The sequence below is a fragment of the Octopus sinensis genome, linkage group LG2 (assembly GCF_006345805.1).
Source record: "Octopus sinensis linkage group LG2, ASM634580v1, whole genome shotgun sequence".
Classification (NCBI taxonomy): domain Eukaryota; kingdom Metazoa; phylum Mollusca; class Cephalopoda; order Octopoda; family Octopodidae; genus Octopus; species Octopus sinensis.
Window position 1 is genome coordinate 204,841,661 of NC_042998.1, and position 19,339 is coordinate 204,860,999.

Sequence of the window (19,339 nt, forward strand, 5' to 3'; positions counted from 1 at the left end):
GTTGCTGGTTTACATGGTTTTACAAGGCTGGAGTGCAAATCCTCAACCTCTTTTAGTCCCCTTCTACAACACACATCAGAAACGTTGGGTGGTCTAATCTTTGACATGTTGGTCCCTACACAGTACTACAGTATCATGAAATGAAGCTGAAACAAAACAACCCACCCAGTCTGGGAATCAAACCCATGATCTGACACTTGTGAGTGCAACACCCTAACCATGAGGCCACTAGGCAGTTCCCCATTTATACAGGGTGGTGCAAAAGTAGGTAGACAGAAGAAAGAACTCATATCCAATACTCATTATTTCTATCAAAAAATTTAAAGTTACAGTAAAAATATTATTATAATTATGATAAATGTATTATTATGATTAATGGCAGTGAAAATATCAAAAATGAGGCTAATTAATTTAATGTGCTAATAATTTTAATGAATTAAGTATTATAACAAAAACGTGGTCGATGTAGTGCCACCTTGACTGGCTCCCCCATGCCAGTGGAACGTAAAAAGCACCCACTACACTCACGGAGTGGTTGGCATTAGGAAGGGCATCCAGCTGTAGAAACATTGCCAGATCAGATTGGGGCCTGGTGCAGCCTCCTGGCTTCCCAAACCCCAGTCGAACTGTCCAACCCATGCTAGCATGGAAAAACGGACGTTAAACGATGATGATGATGAATGTGATAGTTTCTGTATACCTACTTTTGCACACCCCTCTATACATGAAATAACCCTTTTTAGGAACAGAATCTTCAAATACACATAAAGCTATGAATAACAGCCATGGAAATAGTGGCTTGGAAACTCCCTGGGGTGGGTTATTATTTATATTTCTTTGAATAGTTTTTTATGGACTTCAAGATCCAATTCTTAAAAAGAATTATTCCATGTTCTCACAAAGTTTTATAAATTCTTATGATATTAACAACATAAGTAATGTCCAGAGCCACTCCCACATGGCTGTCCATCCGGATGGACTTTACTGCAATTTTTTAACTCCCGAGAGGACATCTCCGCTCACTGGTTAATGATGCACAGCTAGAGGGGATGTCCTCCTGGGGTTAAAAAATCGCAGTAAAGTCTGTTCGAATGGACAGCCATGTGGAAGTGGCTCTGGACATTACTTGCAAGTACAACTAGTGTGTTGATCTCTTAGATTTTAGAACTAATATATATATATCCATCCATCATTCTGAATCCGGGTTTTGTCCCCATTAATGAGGGTGGCCGGATCTACCTCAATGCCATAGCAACCACCCCTCCACCATCACACCATCTTGCCTGGTTTTGGGCATCCTCCCTTCTCAAGCCAGCCCTCCCAATCTCCTCCTCCTCCACCTGTCCCCTCCACATTCTCCTCGGTCTACCCCACTTCCGCTGACCATTCACCTCAAACTCTAGCATCCTCTTCAGAACAGGCTCCTCATCCCTCCTCAACACATGCCCATATCACCACCACTCCACTCACCCTTGCCAGCCATTCCACCGATTCCTCCAACCCCAGCATCCCCATCAAGTCCTCAGTCCTCCTCTTATCAAACAGCCTCACGTCACACATTTCTCTCACCATTGCTCTCTCGCAGTCCTTCTCAAAATTGCTGTCTCTCTCTCTCCCCTCAGACACCATGTCTCACTCCCATACAGCATTGCAGCTCTAATAGACCCTTCCTCTCATCTTCAATGGGAACCTTTTCCCATATAAAAACGCTCCACCTTCCCTGAACTTCCTCCAGCCAAGTCTCACTCTTGCTGTCACAGCTGCTTCACACCCACCCCTTACATCCACCCTATATATACATCTCTCATGCTTTTCCCTTTTGCAGCTACCAATTCCCCTTGCATGAGTTATGCCATGAATGGAATCATAAAAGAAGACCCAGTTCCTTTTAAGGCAACTGCCCCGTCATCACAGGTTTGTCATACACCAAACTGCAACCCCCAATTCTATGCCATTTCTTCCATACAAGACCCTGTTAGCTGAGATTGTTACCTTAGGTTGTGGAATATTTTCACCAAATTGCAGAGGTGCTACACTGTTTTCCAGGGTCTCACTAGCAGTGGTTCCATGTGAATCATCTTCAACGACTCGACCCAAAACAAGGATGCTTCTATCAGTTGCATCATGGAGAATGCGCACGGCCTGCTGATGGTATTTGTCTTGTAAGCTGACATCATTTATAGACAAAATACGATCATCTGTTGAAAGAAAGTTGAAGATGAAAGCTTTTATCTGAAAAGCATTTTGTTTGGGTAACTCTCTTTTACTCTTTTACTTGTTTCAGTCATTTGACAGCGGCCATGCTGGAGCACCGCCTTTAGTCGAGCAAATCGACCCCGGGTTTTATTCTTTGTAAGCCCAGTACTTATTCTATCGGTCTCTTTTGCCGAACCGCTAAGTGACGGGGACGTAAACACACCAGCATCGGTTGTCAAGCAATGCTAGGGGGACAAACACAGACACACACACTTATATATATATACATATATACGACAGGCTTCTTTCAGTTTCCGTCTACCAAATCCACTCACAAGGCATTGGTTGGCCCGGGGCTATAGCAGAAGACACTTGCCCAAGATGCCACACAGTGGGACTGAACCCGGAACCATGTGGTTGGTTAGCAAGCTACTTACCACACAGCCACTCCTGCGCCTATTGAGTTGAAATTTTTTCAAAAAGAGAAAAAATTGCTTAGCATTGCCATTGCTTGCAAGAGAGACTGGCTTGGCGGCTCATTCCATGCTTTTGTTAATTATTGGGTTGTCCGGAAAGTTCGTACCAATTTATAGTAGCTTACCTTTCGACTTATCTTAGAACATGGTTGAGTCAATAAAATAGGATTTGACTACACCTCCATTTAGAGCACAGTTTAAGCTATTTTTTTGTGGAAGAAGGTTTATGTTCCTATAACCTGTGTTAATTCTGTAACCCTTTAAAATGGAAGATAAGAAATTTCATTTTTGGCACTTGATGCTTTGGGAACCAGACAAAAATTGCTGCAGCTCGGCTGGGATGTGTTACCCCACCCTCCATAGTCACTAGATATTGCTCCTTCGGATTTCCATTTATTCAGGTCTCTGCAGAATAGTCTTAATGGTAAAAATTTCAATTCCTTGGATGACGTAAAAAGATACCTTGATGAATTCTTTGCCATGAAACCACCTCAATTCTGGGAAGTTAAAGGAAAGATGGAGACTTATTGTGCAACAAAATGGTTCCTATTTGGTTGATTAAAAATGTAATGGCAAGTATTTATTGACCTCTTTCTTTCCTTTAAAAGTCGGCACAAACTTTCCAGACAACCCAATATTTTAGGGGCTTATTTAGGGTAATGTGAAATTTTATCAAAAACATTTTTCCCTTAGGAAAGTTCACCTTTAGCACATTTATCTCACAATATTAGGGGCTGGAGGCAAAAGAAGAACCAAGCATCCCCCTATCCCAACCAGAAGAAGTAGGTATATAATTCCTGAAAAAATGTAAATTTCTTGAAATCAATGAGAAGTTTTTATTATACGATAGTGGTGAAGATTATGTTGAGAGAATTTTAATGTTTGGAACACAAGCAGAGTTCCAAATATGACACTTTTTCATCTTGTGGTGAATTTCCCTGCAGAAAATTTTCCCATGTCCAAAAATGTTTACAGCAAATTTTCCAGACATGTTTATTTAGTTGTGGGGAGGCATAAAGGGACTGAAACTGCAGTCAGTACTTATTTGCAGCTGAATAAATTAGAGCAAAGCATGAAATGATGTGCGTTGCTCAAGGATACAAGGCACTGCACAGTTCAGGAATTGAACTCATTACATTGAGGTCATGAAACCAATGCAGTAACCATCAGTGCACAAGCCTTAAGTTGCTAAGTAATTTACGTAAGACTAAACAAGAAGTGAATTGGTTAAAGAAGTGATTTGAACCAGTGCATGTGTTATTATTATTATTGGCATAGTGATCCTCCTATTAACAATGTTAATATCAAAGACGGTGAGAGGTTCACTTTTATTTCTAAAATAAAAGTCAGGAGTCAGGGGCAGAAGGGCATCAGTCCTCATTGTTTTTTGATGGTGGGAGAGAAGAAGAGAGAGGAGGCAGAAGATGCTACAACACACAAATTAGTTCAATAGTGGGAAGAAGAGCAGACTTAATTGTCAGTAGACCACATGGTCCAATAATGGCAAGAGATTCCATGAAATGGAACCGAGGGACTAAACTGGGTAATAGTGCAAGTCTATAGTTAGTTAACTAAACTACAGTAGAATCTTATTAACTGTAAAACTAAATCAATAATACATTATTTCCATTTGACGGACATTTGTCCTCATCTTGTTTGTTGTTAACACAACGTTTTGGCTGATACACCCTCCAGCCTTCATCAGGTGTCTTGGGAAAATTTCGAACCTGGGTTCTCATTCAAAAGGTATGTTTTGATATCATTATTATTCAGGTCGCTGCCTGGAATCGAACTCAGAATAACAACAACAACGACGACGACGACAACACCTTAGCAATGAGAACCCAGGTTCGAAATTTCCCCATGACACCTGATGAACGCTGGAGGGTATATCAGCCAAAACGTTGTGTTAACAACAAACAAGATGAGGACAAATATCCGTCAAATGGAAATAATGTATATAATTCCTTATCTCTCAATATATTATTGTAAATAAGTAATAATTGATTGATTTTTTTTACTTAACAAAAGTTTATAGAAATTAACATCAAATTAAGTAGGAAAAATGGTAGAAAATGGCATTTAGAGACTTACTTTTTTGGATAGTGCCATTTTGTTGAGCAGCTCCACCTGGTTGCAATGATTTCACATAAACACCACCTAAATCTGTTTTTGTATCAATTCCACCCTATTGAAAGAGATCAATGGTATAAACCGTTTGAGAATTCAGATAAGAGGAAGAAGCTTTCAAGGAAAATTAACAAAACACTGCTGCAAAGAATGCAGATTTTATGTAGAAATAATTAATAATTAATAGAAATAATTAATTAATATGTAGAAATAATTAATAGTGACAGAAGCAATATTAAAAACCAAAAGAAAACATTCATCCCAACTGAAAAGCGGATGTTGTGTTAGAATACACAATACTGTATTGTTTACCAAGAGAGAACCTCTCAAATGGATTTGTGGTGCGTATAATCATTTGTGTTTATTCCACTGGTAGGAGATGGTGATGGTAGCAGAGGATTCTCTCCTACCAGCAGTGCCATGGGAAGAGAACATCGACAATGCAGAGAAACGAAAGGAGAAGAGGTATGAAAAACTAATCGAAGAATGCAGAGAACAGGGATAGAATGTCGAGTGTGACCACCTGGCAGTGGGGGCTAGAGGCTTCATTGAAAGGAAAATGTCAACACTATTCAAAAGAAGATTTGTTTTTTCTAGCCCCGAGCTGCGAAAACTAATAGGGAGAGTACAGGAGGCGGTCGAAAAAGCCAGCTTCTATATATGGCTGAAGCGGGAAGACTGAAAATGGCTTGAGAGTCATAACATGCCGGCAGAAAATAACATCACTAGGTGAGACAAGCTGACACTGAATCAGCTTCGCTGACTGACAGGTGATGGTATCATTTAGAGAATGCGTGGGCTGAGACTATGCGCCCTCATTGGTCAGTAAAAGTTGAGACAGTGGGTTGGACAGTTTGACCAGAGCTGACAAACCATTGGGCTGTGCTGAGCTCTATTCTCCGTTTCAGCATGGTTTCTATGGCTGGACGTCCTTCTTAATGCCAACCATATTATGGCATGCATTGGCTGTTTCATTTGTCGCACCAGCACCGGTGGGGTGACCAAGAGATTTGCAAGACAAGACAAAGTCCCCTCAATTGGTGAGGGAATAGAATTGAGGAAGCTGGCTTGGCTGTAGAAGAGCTATTCCAACTGCAGAAGAAGGGAGCAAAAAGGGAGATTTAGAAAGATTAACTTACAATAATGTTTAATCCAAAAGAGCCTTGGATCTTGGTTAAAACACATTCAAAGAATTTCTCATTTGGTCTTTGATCCTTAAAATTCCAAGTGTTTTTGCTGAAAGAAATACATTTTTTTAAAACTTAGAATGCTACAGATTTTTTTAAAAAAGGGTATACAAGAACAAATTGTGGTGAAAGGGGAGTACTGTCAAGTAAACTGACCCACAGTGTATGACTGGTACTTCATCAGTCTTGGAGCAATGGAAAGTTAAGACAACCTTGGTATAGTTTAAACATCAGAACATAAAAAGACTACCAGTAAATACCAGATTATGCCTGGCAGCTCACTATTCCTGTGGAATCAAAACCCTTTAACTTGGCAGACCCTATATTACTATATATCACAGTATCAACCAGACCATCAGATGTTGTTATACGTTGCTGGTCACAGTGCGCTTCCAAGTCTGTCTTGATTGCACAATTCTTTTCCTTCTTGACCCAATCTTCCCATCATCATGAAGGCCTTCCAAGTGGCCCTTTTCTGATCTCTTGGATACCACTTGCCAACTGCAGGGGTCCCCCTGTTGTCTGTGAACCTTGCGACATGTTTGGTCCAGTGGGAGAGTCAATATAATTGAGAAAATATAGGAATAATGTCTTAAAAGCTAAAACAATATTACTATATATGCTCACTTATATTGAACCAACCCCTGTATATGACTGGTATTTTAGTGATTCTGGAAGAATGAAAAGCAGAAAAGCAAAGTTGTCTCTGATGGAATTTGAACCTACAACGTAAAGGGCAGCAACTAAAATCTCCACCAAGCACTTTACTGCTCCTGCCAAATCAATAATTTTTCATTAAGAAAAACATTAATCAGTAATTTAGGCAGAAAAAGGTGTTATGTTTGAAGGAAGTACCCCAGTAATTAACTGGTACCTTTTTGTATATATTAATTCCCTGTCAGATGCAAGACAAAGTCAAGCTTGACAGGAAATAACTAATTAAATGTTTTTTACTGCTTCTCAGTAAGTCGCCATCTGGTTCACCAGCCCTCAGTCAAATCGTCCAACCCATGCCAGCATGGAAAGCGGACGTTAAACGATGATGATGATTTGCTGACACATATCTTCTGCCAATGAGTTAATATCACCACCACCACCACCACCACCACAGGTCCATTTACATTCCCACACCATGTACAATAGGCTTCTGTACAGTTTCCGCCAACCAAATTCCATTCAGCAGAAAGGCGTCAACTTGAGGTTCCATAAGAAGATTCTTAGCCAAGTGATGTGCAGTGGGATTGAACCTACTCTGTATGAAACTGCAGCTATCAGTCGAAAAGATTGTCTGTTCCCACCCAGGTACATAACACTGTCCTGGTTAAATGTCCATAACCTGAACATTTAACTGACAAAATATCCCTGTTCTCCAGACTGGGATGTTGCACACACATTCATATCCACAAACAATATTTCACATTAAGCTTCATGGAAACCTCCGTGTTCAACAAAACAACAGCCAAATCTTCTTCATACCACACTCTACTATCTAAAGAAAGGAAGGATACCCTGAATAATGAAGTCCTACAGATAGTCTACACCTGAAATCAAGACAGGATGGTCACAGCTGGAACGGTCTGTTTGACCAGATTGATCTATTGTCAAACAGTAGCGACAATAATTCTAACTCCATGTCTTGTCAAAATTGTTTGTTAGCAAATGCAGAAGAAATAATTTAAGAAGAACCAACCTCAACAAAGTCCAGTTTTCAGAATGTCTTTCAGACAAGTCTGTCGTTCCTGAATTAGCAAACAGCTGGTCACGGCTGCTGAACAGAGATGCCAGCGAGGCCGGCATTTCTGTGTTGCTTGAGGATTCAACTTTCTTCAAATAAACATCTGGAAGATATAAAGTATGATGTGGAGAGCTTGTTAAGATAGGGAGAAGGAAGAGTATACCTAAGTAATAGCACTTCTACAGAGAGTGAGGGACCGTAGTCGTTTCTGGAGAGAATAAAGGAAAGTTACAAATTCAAGGAAGAGTAAAAGTAAAACAGAGTTTTGATAATTACATAATTAACGAGAGAGAGAGATAAATGACATCGTTAACCTTTCTCACTGCCCAGAATTATCTCACTTGACAGACATCTTTCATCCTTACTATCCTTCTCCATCCACATTTTACATTGAGCATCCTCCCCACTTCTGAGCCACTAAATTATCTCTCTCTCTCACTCACTCACTCACCCCACACACTATGCCTGACTCTCTCCCTATCTCACCCCCTCATCTTTCTCCTGTCTAATGTGTTGACATTCCCATTCTGCTGCTCTTCAATTCCCTCACCCCTCACTACATCCAATCCTCAACACTTGTTTGTCGTTCATTATATTCCTCCACATTCCTTATCTCTCCTATACACCCTAACAACCTTCTCTCACCCACATTCCCAGCTCCCTGTCCCCACTTCTACTTCATCGCTATTATTTTTACCTCTTCCTTGCTCCACCTCAATCACACCCCTGCCATGTGGCCTCTCTTCTGTAAGAAATCTGTTTTGCTCTGGCCCCTTATCTCACGCTTTGACCCCTCATTTCCCCTTATAAAGCCATCTCACTTGGAGCTCATAGTCTTGCAAGCTGCATGCCAACCTCACTGGTGCTGGAGGCAGAAAAGTGGTGAGCTGGCAGAATCGTTAGCACGCTGGGCGAAATGCTTAGCAGTATTTCTGAGTTCAAATTCCGCCGAGGTCGACTTTGCCTTTCATCCTTTCAGGGTCGATAAATTAAGGACCAGTTACGCACTGGGGTCGATGTAATCGACTTAATCCGTTTGTCTGTCCTCTCTGTGTTTAGCCCCTTGTGGGTAGTAAAGAAATAGATATGAAAAAAGCACCCAGTACACACTGTAAAGTGGTTGGTGTTGGGAAAGGCTACTAGCCATAGAAACCCTGCCAAAGAAAGACATTGGAACACGATGTGGTCCTTGAACCAGTCAAATCCTGCCAAACTGTCCAACCCTGCCAGCACAGAACATGGGCATTAAAGGCTGTAAACTCTACAGAGCATCAGCTGTAGACAAACATACAATTGAACTTTCAACAGACTCAAATACTGAGAGGAACAGGAGCCATACGTCCATCTTTGGTGATTCAATGCAATTAGGAACGTGCAAAGAATTCATGGAACTGGAAGACATCTAAACCAGAAGTTTCCAAATTATGCATTGCAACTCCAAACTGGATCATGGTAGAATTCTGGAAAGGGCAGCAAGACATTTTTTGACTTTTGAAATGTTTGATAAAATGTGAAACATCCATGAAGGACTGGATGCAGACACTAGTGAGACTGTTGAATCTAGAAATAGCAGCAAAATCACGTCTTCCACCTTAGAAAAGAAGGACACGTTGAATAATGCAACCTAGGTAAACTATGCCTCATTGAAGATACACACAACTAAAATGTTTGGTGTTGATCCAGAACTAAACAACAACAACAACAGAGTGGAGGCGCAATGGCCCAGTGGTAAGGGCAGCGGACTCGTGGTCAGAGGATCTCGGTTTTGATTCCCAAACCGGGCGTTGTGTGTGTTTATTGAGCAAAAACACCTAAAGTTCCACGAGGCTCTGGCAGGGGGTGGTGGCGACCCCTGTTGTACTCTTTCGCTCCAACTTTCTCTCACTCTTTCTTCCTGTTTCTTGTCCCCGACTTCCTACGCAACCGCTGAGCCTGGATGCGCATTCATCCATCCATTGATGCTTTCGGTGTCAAGGTTTAACCTGCTTTCTTTTCTGTGGGTTTTACTAATAGCAAAGGACCACATTTCGGACTTCTCCCACTAAAGGGATGAAGACCGCTTCGCTCAACAAACAAACAAACAAAACAACAACAACAACATTGGTAATTTCGATTCTGGAGAATATTCTTACCTTTCATTGAAGGTATTTTCTTTGTAAGGACTTGGGAAGGTCTTGTGGGAAAGAAGGTCTGCTTTATTCCGTTTGAAAACCTGTCTTTAGAATCCTCTTGTGGTTTATCTGTAAGTTCTGCTGAAGTAGTATGGTTTGTATCAGGGAGGATGGACTCGTCTTCAGTTTGGTAAATGGAATTAAAGATGTTGGGAGTTGAGACGTGATGTTCCGGAATGTAAGAGCGATCAAAGTAAGATTTAGTCACAGAAGATTTGGGTTTAAGATGTTTTGTAGAATCCAAACCATCGGTGCTACTCGACAGAGCCCTAGATGGTTTTATGCTAAGTTTGAGACAGGAAGAACTTGCTGGTAATTTAACATCGGAGACGCTTGAAGTCGGAGAAGTGTGGTCTTTTACTGGAGATGTCTGAGATCTCTGGAACAGCAACAATTTCACAGTTGGCCGTTCATTTTGCCGTATCCTATTAAGGACACCTTTACAGCTAAGACCTTTTACAGGGATTCCATCAACAGCAAGAATTTGGTCATTACATTGCAACAGTCCATCGCAATCAGCAGGACCTTTTGGCTGGATGGAATGCACAAAGATTTCTCCGGCATCAACACTGTCCTTCATACTCTTTTTGGTGAGATCTATGCCAATACTACCAGAAAGATCTTTCTCTAGAATGACTTCTTTGAACTTTCTGTTTTCGGCACCACCATTATCACGACTGTCATAGACACAGATTCCTTTTTCAGGAGAAATATCACAGACAGATGTGCTAGTGGTGGTGCCTGGGCTGGTTATTGATGAGGGAGGGATTAAAGGAGGAGGAGATGAGGATTTCGGGGAAATTTTAGCTGCAAATAAAGAAAAAGGAAAAACACAAAAAAATTAGATAAAAATAATGAATTTCAAGATTAAAATATATTTGTAATGGTTAACGAATAAACGAGTGAAGCAGAATATTAATTGTTGGACGGAGGCAGTGAGAGGTGACCGAGAGACCCTTGGTGATAAACTGTGCTTGTGTTGTCCTGTCAAGCTGAGACTGAAGTTGTGGCCAATGCTGGTGTCAGGTCAGTGGCACCCATGCTGGTGGCACGTAAAAGCACCCACTACACTCTCGAAGGGGTTGGCATTAGAAAGGGCATCCAGCTGTAGAAACTTTGCCAAATCAGCCTCCCTTCTTACCAATTTTCACTCAAACTGTCCAACCCATGCCAGCATGAAAAGTGGGCATTAAACGATGATCATCATCATCATGATCATGATATAAAATAGTCATTTATTTATTATCATCATCGTTACAACCTAAAGTGTCTTTAGTTCTATAGTCTGTTGTGTGTGGTAATTAGTTTCATGTGTGTAAGATGGTTAGAGAGAGAAAGGGTAAGAGAATCTAGGTAAGTAGGAGTGAGAGCTGTGTTGTGGCGTGGATGAGAGGCCATACTTGAAGAAAGAAACAAAGATGCTTTCTGATCAGAGGCCAAAGGCTAATGAGGTACTTTCTTAGACAGCACTCGTCTGGAACCCAAGCCCTTATGTATTTTCTGTGAATGTTCACTGATAAGATGTTATCAATCAACATTAACCACATCAATCATGCCAGTCTTGGGTGACCTTTAATAGTGAAGGTCACATCCCCCCCCACACCCTATCATCCTCACTTAACTATAAAACTCTCAGAGAAAACCACTTTCATTGAAATAAAATCATTAAATCTTGTACAAAATAATTCTAGGGTGCCAATCCAAGCGTGATTGTTGCCAGAGCAGCCAACTGGCTTCCGTGCTGGTGGCACGTAAAAGGGCACCATTCGAACGTGATCGTTACCAACGTCGCTTCACTGGCACCTGTGCTGGTGGCACGTGTAAAAAGATTCGAGCAAGGTCGTTGCCAGTACCGCCTGACTGGCCCCCGTGCCGGTGGCACGTAAAAAGCACCCACTACACTCTTGGAGTGGTTGGCGTTAGGAAGGGCATCCAGCTGTAGAAACTCTGCCAGATCAAGATTGGAGCCTGGTGCAGCCATCTGGTTCACCAGTCCTCAGTCAAAATCGTCCAACCCATGCCAGCATGGAAAGTGGACGTTAAATGATGATGATGATGTTAAGATTCTTCATATCAATCTTTCCAAATCTACACCCCCTTCCCCACTCCATCTCCCTACTGCTGTTCCCCACCCCTATTTCTTTCACCCTCCTCCCCTTCATACATTTACCATCAACTAAACTGCCACCGTTCTTCCTCGTTTACTAAATCCACCTGTAACCCTCATCCCTAATGAACCATCACTCTCCCCTCACACCCAAATGAATTTATTCCCCCACCCTTCCAAATTCTCTTCTACCCATCCTTTGAAAATATGTTCTGACACCTCACCCCCAGCATCTTCGTCTTTCCACCAATTCCTTCTACCCAACCTTTATATAATGGGGGGCAACCATGGATCTCACCAGTTTCTGTCTCTCTACCACACTTTAAACTCTTGTCACCAGGCATAAAGCCACCCCCACCACACGCACACAGTGGAGAGGGTCTTGTCTCGCAACTTGGCAACCTTGCTTGTGCTGGGGGCCATGAAAATAGCAGCACCCAGCACACTCTGTGGTGTGGTTGATGTTAGGAGAGGCATCCTGTCCTAGAAACCATGCCAAAACAGACATTGGAGCTTGGTGCAGCTCTCTGGCTTGTTGGATGCTGTCAATCCATCCAACCCATGCAAAAATAGACGTTAAATGATGATGAGATGTGTATCTATATTTCCAAGGAAAAGTCGACCAAGGCAAAGTTGACTTTGGTGGAATTTGAACTCAGAACGTTTGTCTGTCGTTACGTTCTGAGTTCAAATTCTGCTGAGGTTGACTTTGCCTTTCATCCTTTCGGGGTCGATAAATAAAGTACCAGTTACGCACTGGGGTCGATGTAATCGTCTTAATCCCTTTGTCTGTTCTTGTTTGTCCCCTCTATGTTTAGCCCCTTGTGGGCAATAAAGAAATATATATTTCCAAGGAAGGCAGTATTTCCCCATGGCCAGAAATGAGCTTGCAGATTCCAGACCCTTTGTTCCATCAATGTAGACAGGAACCTAAATAATCTTCACAGCAAAACTGAAATGGTTTCCATTGACCGAAAACAGGAAGATGTTTATTGAGAGATTATGGAGGGAGGCGCTACTGAATTGGTGAGGATGATCAGAGCAGAAACAGGTTTGCTACGTAGCTGGATGTAGAAGAAGAGAGGGAGACAAGTCTGCAGCCGAATGAAATTAGCCTCTGCTGAAATATGAAGTGTGTTGTCTGAACTAGACAAAGGTAAGGTATAAATAGCAGGCCGAGTGCAGAGTTTGCACCTGAAGCAGTTCAATAATGTCTTGCATCCAATCAGAAGTGATTGGGACAGCAGCAGCAGCAGCAGTGTGAAAAATCTATTCTTTAACAATAATGGAGTGAAAACCCGAAATGGGGGATTGCCAGATTCCCAATTACAGTTTTAGAACAAAGGGAAAATAAAAAAGAATGATCTCTCCAGAGAAGATGAGAAATATGAATTGGGAAGTAGGGGGAGGAGAGATTGAGTGCAGGGGTTGATTGCCCAGCCGTCTCCTTTATTTTATTGATCAAGTGAAAACCTGTACAGACACAAATATTGGTTTGAAGCTGAAGACTCATTGTTCAAAGAACAAAGAATTTTTGGCAGCTCCACTTAAAACAAAGTCATCCGGACAGAAAAAATATTTTGGCTGGAATTTGGAAATAACAGAAATAAACGATGAGGGTCAAACAGGCTTTAATTGATCAAAGGACATCGTTAAGTCCAGATGTAAGCAGTTGCCCAATCATGTGGTCTTGGGTTCAGTCTCACTGTATCACACCATGGGCCGGTGTCTTCTACTGTAATCTCAGGCCAGCCAAAGTATTGTGAGTGAATTTGGTAGATGGAAACTGAAAGAAGCTGGTCATACATGCGTGTGTGTGTGTGTGAAAGAATGTGTGACCAGAGTAGGAAAAAGTTTTATAATGCTACTCTCGGAGTGGTTGGCGTTAGGAAGGGCATCCAGCTGTAGAAACTCTGCCAGATCAAGATTGGAGCCTGGTGCAACCATCTTGTTCGCCAGTCCTCAGTCAAACCGTCCAACCCATGCTAGCATGGAAAGCAGACATTAAACGATGATGATGATGACCTTACTACTTTAGCTTTCCCACAAAACAACATCTAGTTATCACCAGTAATGACTTTATGAGCTCACAATTAAATGATAGTTCTCTGTCTATAAATTAAGAATCAATCATTACCCTCATCATCCTCATTTAACATCTGCTTTCCATGCTGGCATCGGTTGGACGGGTCGACAGAGGCTGGCAGAGCTGAGAGCCATACCAGACTCCATTTGTCTGCTTTGGCATGGTTTCTATGGCTGGATGTTCTTCGTGGTGCCAACCGCTTTACACAGTGTATTGGCTACTTTTTATGTGGCACCATCACAATTGCATTTCACCTGGCACCAGCATCAACAGGGTGACCAAATACCTTCTGTTCAATGAATTATGATTTTGTTAGTAGGGTTTCATCATCATCATCGTTTAACATCCATTTTCCATGCTAGCACGGGTTGGACGGTTCGACCGGGATCTGGGAAGCCAGGAGGCTGCACCAAGCTCCAGTCTGATCTGGCAGTGTTTCTACAGCTGGATGCCCTTCCTAATGCCAACCACTCCGTGAGTGTAGTGGGTGCTTTTTACGTGCCAGGGGAGGCTGGCAGCGGCCACGATCGGTTGATGTTTTATGGTTTCATCGGCACAGAAACCAGTCAAGGCGGTGCTGGCATCGGCCACGTTTGGATGGTGCTTTTTACATGCCACCAGCACAGGTATCACAACTACAATTTCCATTTGATATTTATTTCGATGTTGATGTACTTGACTCAATAGGTCTCCCCAAGCACAGCAGGTCACCCTACGATCCAAGGTAAGCACAGCAGGCCGTCCTGCAATCCAAGGTACTTTGGATGGGCTGGGGCTGCTATGCGAAACTGGTGCAGGAAATAGCCATGAACTCAAAGAAAAAATTATAAAAAAGCTGATACAGATGTAAAGTGAAGTACAAGCAAATAATTGTTGTGGTTTTACAAAATTATTGAAGTTTACTTGTCAAGAATAAGCAAATATTCATAGTTTGTTTTACTTGATATTGTCTACACAATATCTTATTTCTTAATTAATTTTGAAAATATCTAATAATTTAGAGTTATTTAATAACAAACTATAGTTGTCATGACTACACTAGGGTTTGGAAGACAAATAAATAATTCTTTTGTAAAATTATAATGAGAGTTTTTAATTAAATAACAAATTCTTTTAAAATAAGGTGTTGTTTCAAGTGGGCTGAAAGCAAATATATTAATTTTGCTGGTTTTTTTTTTTAAATTGTCAAACAAAAAGAAAAGAAAAAAAGAAAAATGTTAAAGAGAAAAGCAAAGCAGAAAAGGGTTTGCATTTGACGGAAGAAAAAAGAGGAGAAATATAATATTAATGTAGAGAGAGAGAGGGGGGTAGAGAGATAGGGAAAAAATCAGGGAAAGAGAGAGAGAAAGGGGGAGAGGCAGAGAGAGATAAAGAGAGCGAGTGTTACAAACCTAGATTAGAAGACTTGGTTTCATGCAAACATGCAATAATGTTATCTTTGACAAGATCTTCCGACTCTGCAACTTGTTTGGGGTTAGATTCCAGACTACTGCCAGTAAATAGATAAAACAAGCTGGTTAATAGAGGAGATGGGTAGCTGATGTTCTTGCTTAAGGCTTCCTTCATGACACCTACATCTTCCATGATCTGACAACAGAGCTTTTATAGAGTTGCCCGACCTGCTAGAAATAGCAACTAAATCTCCATCATACCTTTTCTTAAAAGGACAGAAAGCACAATATCCTTCACATTGCGTGGTAGACTTAGCCCTTTTAATACCAACCCCTCTGACTCTTGGTTCAGGTCAGGTGTGGGAGACTGTGCAATTGCATTACTGCATTTGCCAGTTGTCAGGCAGAGTTGCAGTGAGACCCTGTTTCTGTGAAGGTACTTCCTCATCTGCCATGGCCATGTGGCACCTGATCAACCAACATGAGCCATAACCATCCTGTCTTTTTAGGAATTTCCTAATCTCTATTAACCAATATATCCTTTCCCTGAAGGGGTGTGATTTGAGGGAGATTTGGCCACTAGAAATAGCAGTTAAAGCGTGTCAAAAGAGATTTGGCTGTTGTTTCTAGCTGGTTGAGAGACAACATAGAGATTTCCCCTCTTAACTCCCAAAGTTGTCGGAAATAATGTTTGGAACATCATGGCCGCAATATATGAGACTCACCTTTGCTAACAATCGGGTGTCTTGGACTTTTTTTGAATTTAAAAGAGGAAAATGAAGAGGAAATTTTCCGTTCAGTCAAAAATGGATGAATTTTTCAAAACCTGGTTAAATATTTAAACGAAAAGCCTCACAACTGGAGACAACAGCCACAATTACTCGGGCACCATTGTTAGATGTAGCGTAGAGAGTACAGTGTAGCTGTACTCTGCATTGCAGTAACAATGTACTCTACATATTTCATCAGTGTCACAACCGTGACTGATGCAGAGGACCTCTATGTGGACATTCCACCTGCTAGAAATAGTAGCAAAGTTAAAAGTATTCCTGAGCAATTTTGAGAAACTCTTTTAATGCCAGACGATCAGCATCAACAACAAATAGTAATTGAATCAAAGAATTTGCCAGTTTAGTGAAAAAGTCTCACATTTTTGGACAAACAACCAATTCACTTTTCTTATCACTTCCACTGCTGAGTATCTGACCACTCCATTGAGAGATCTGCATTCCAAATACTAGATTCTTCCATTCCTCATGCCAACCAAACTTAACTTATTGGTTTCCATTCTTTGTGCTAATCCAACTTATAATCTTTAATCTTTTTTGTTTTGGGGTGGGTTGGTGGGTGTCAGGTGTTAGCCAAGTTATGGATCAGATTGAACAGGCATAAAATAAAGAGCCAAAGCAGCCGGACTTACCACATCGGTGCTGGAACTCCAAATGATTCTGGTTGGAAATCATAACTAGGAATTGATGTATTCATCTGGAAGTACAACAAAATTTTAAGTTCAATTTTTGGCATTTTTACCAATTACTATGGGAGGTCAAAACAAGTCAACATTAAACACACAAATATATCTATCTATATATATATATATATATGACAGGTTTCTTTCAGTTTCCATCCACCAAATTCATTCTCAAGCCTTTGGTCGACCCAAGGCTATAGCAGAAGACACTTGCCTAAGGTGCCACACACAAGGACTGAACCTGGAATCTTGTGATTGAGAAGCAAACTTCTAAACACACAGCCACAAAAATTATCATAGTTCCAACATCCACATCTCCATGCTTCCATGGATCAGACAGAATTTGTCGAAGCAGGTTTTCTACAGCCAGATGCCTTCCCAGTCACCAACTCTCACCTATTCCCAAGGGAGGTAATATTTTCCCACATGGCCAGACAGGTTTCCAAGGAAGACTGGAAATGAACAACACTGCTTATATGACAGTGATGCTCATTTACAACCATCGCATCATGTCTAGACAAGGCTACACACAGACACACACAAATACACATAAAAAAAAATTCTTTCAGTTTCCATCTACAGAGGCTTTGGTCAACCTGGAAGACACTCACCCAAGGTGCCATGCAGGGGGACTGAACCTGAGACCATAGGGTTGGGAAGCAAATTTCTGGACAACGCAAACAACTGGAAAAAAAAGGTAAAAGAAATAAAAATATAAAGGAATTTCATATTTACTTCGGAATTTCCAAGACTGAGAGATTCTTCATCGCAGTCGTCAGCATCCGCAAATTCTATGTCAGCAAATGGTGGAGGATCCACTGGGAAGAGAAAGGAAGAGAATCATTAGAAATATACCAAAAATTTCGTGAACCATTTTGGTATGAAACGACAGTGGACGCCTGGACAGTCGTTCAACCGACTAGAAATAGCAGTCAAATATCAACCTTAAAGAAGGAGAGATTAAAAAACAAATTTTTTTGTCCTGGGTATGCAACTTCTGGAACAAGACTGTTCTGACGACCAAATTCCATTCATGAAACATTGGTCAATCTGAATCTATGGCGGAGGTGCTGTGCAGTGGGACTGATCTCAGACCTATGGGATTACAAAGTGAACTTCTCAACCAAACAGTTGTGTCTGTTAGACATTTCTTTGATGTAAAAAAGGTAAGACACAGTAGAGTCTAAGGAAACTACTGATGGTTGGCACCAACAAATTCTAAGTAAAAATCATTTCCAAAGAGTATAAAGACGTCGTCATCCATTCACTAGTTCTGTGACAATACCCTTTAATTAGACCAAAATATTGGGTCTTGGTACTCTGGGAAAGGTATTTATATTGTTGGTAGAATCACTTACCTGATTTGATGTCTTGTGAGTCAAAGCCCAGCTCTTGGTTTATCTTGAGCTGGAATTTGTGTTGATCTGTGGATAACTGAAGTAGGTAGCGCCCTCTGTAAAATCAAAACAAAATATTATTTAAATATATATTTATTATATTAACTCTGCAGATATATACGTTTACAATTTTAGTATAAGTATATTGGTAAAAAGAGTTCAACAGATAAGTGGATGTGTCCTAGTGACACTTTTGAACTGATCTAAATACGGCAGACATAGAAACCCCTAGACTTTGGGAGCAGTGCTTCCTTATAAGAAAGGACTTTGACCATCATAACCCTTCCAACTCATACCAGCATGGAAAACAGAAATAAAATGATGATAAAATAACTTCCGTCTAGGAAGGGCATCAAGCTGTAGAAATCAGGCCAAAGCAGGCACTGGACACTGGGTGCAGTCCTTGACTCATTGGATCTGAGTCAAACCATCCAACCCATGCCAGTACGTGGTACATGGACATAAAATGATGATGATGATGTTCTATTTTGATCCAACCTTAAAGTTAATGTCATTCCCCATTAAAACTCAAGTTGTAATGTATTGGATACAATAAGTTCATCATCATCATCATTATTGACTGGCTCCCGTGCTGGTGGCACGTTAAAAGCACCATTCAAGTGTAGTCGATGCCAGAACCGCCTGACTGGCCCTCGTAAAAAGCACCTGCTACACTCATGGAGTGGTCGGCATTAGGAAGGGCATTCAGCTGTAGAAACCTTGCCAGATCAGATTGGAGCTTGGTGCAGCCTTCTGGCTTGCCAGCCCTCAGTCAAACCGTCCAACCCATGCCAGCAGGGAAAGCGGACGTTAAATGACGATGATGATGATTATTATCCAAGACGTTGAGCTGGCAGAATCATTAGCACACAGGGTAAAATGCTTAGCAGCATTTCATCCATTCTGAGTTCAAATCCTGCAGAGGTTGACTTTGTCTTTCATCGTTTTGGGGTTGAAGAAATAACTGCCAGTTATACACTGGGATTGATGTA

At 41.2% G+C, this 19,339-nt stretch overlaps 1 protein-coding gene across 2 annotated transcripts in view; it reads right to left on the minus strand.

The window, feature by feature from the left end:
• LOC115232620 (tyrosine-protein phosphatase non-receptor type 13) overlaps nt 1–19,339 on the minus strand; it is a 117,161-nt gene that overhangs the window by 34,459 nt on the left and 63,363 nt on the right. The window contains exons 1-8 of one of the 2 annotated variants that reach the window (XM_036500692.1): nt 18,309–18,368; nt 17,686–17,768; nt 16,900–16,964; nt 9,857–10,702; nt 7,680–7,827; nt 5,942–6,038; nt 4,767–4,860; nt 1,993–2,198 (exon numbers count right to left, since the gene is read on the minus strand). In XM_036500692.1, the coding sequence (XP_036356585.1) occupies nt 1,993–2,198; nt 4,767–4,860; nt 5,942–6,038; nt 7,680–7,827; nt 9,857–10,702; nt 16,900–16,942 (1,434 nt within the window). In that variant the 5' untranslated portion in view covers nt 16,943–16,964; nt 17,686–17,768; nt 18,309–18,368. Of the gene's footprint in view, nt 1–1,992; nt 2,199–4,766; nt 4,861–5,941; nt 6,039–7,679; nt 7,828–9,856; nt 10,703–16,899; nt 16,965–17,685; nt 17,769–18,308; nt 18,404–19,339 lie in introns of those variants that run through there. The other variant, XM_036500693.1, reaches the window with a different exon arrangement.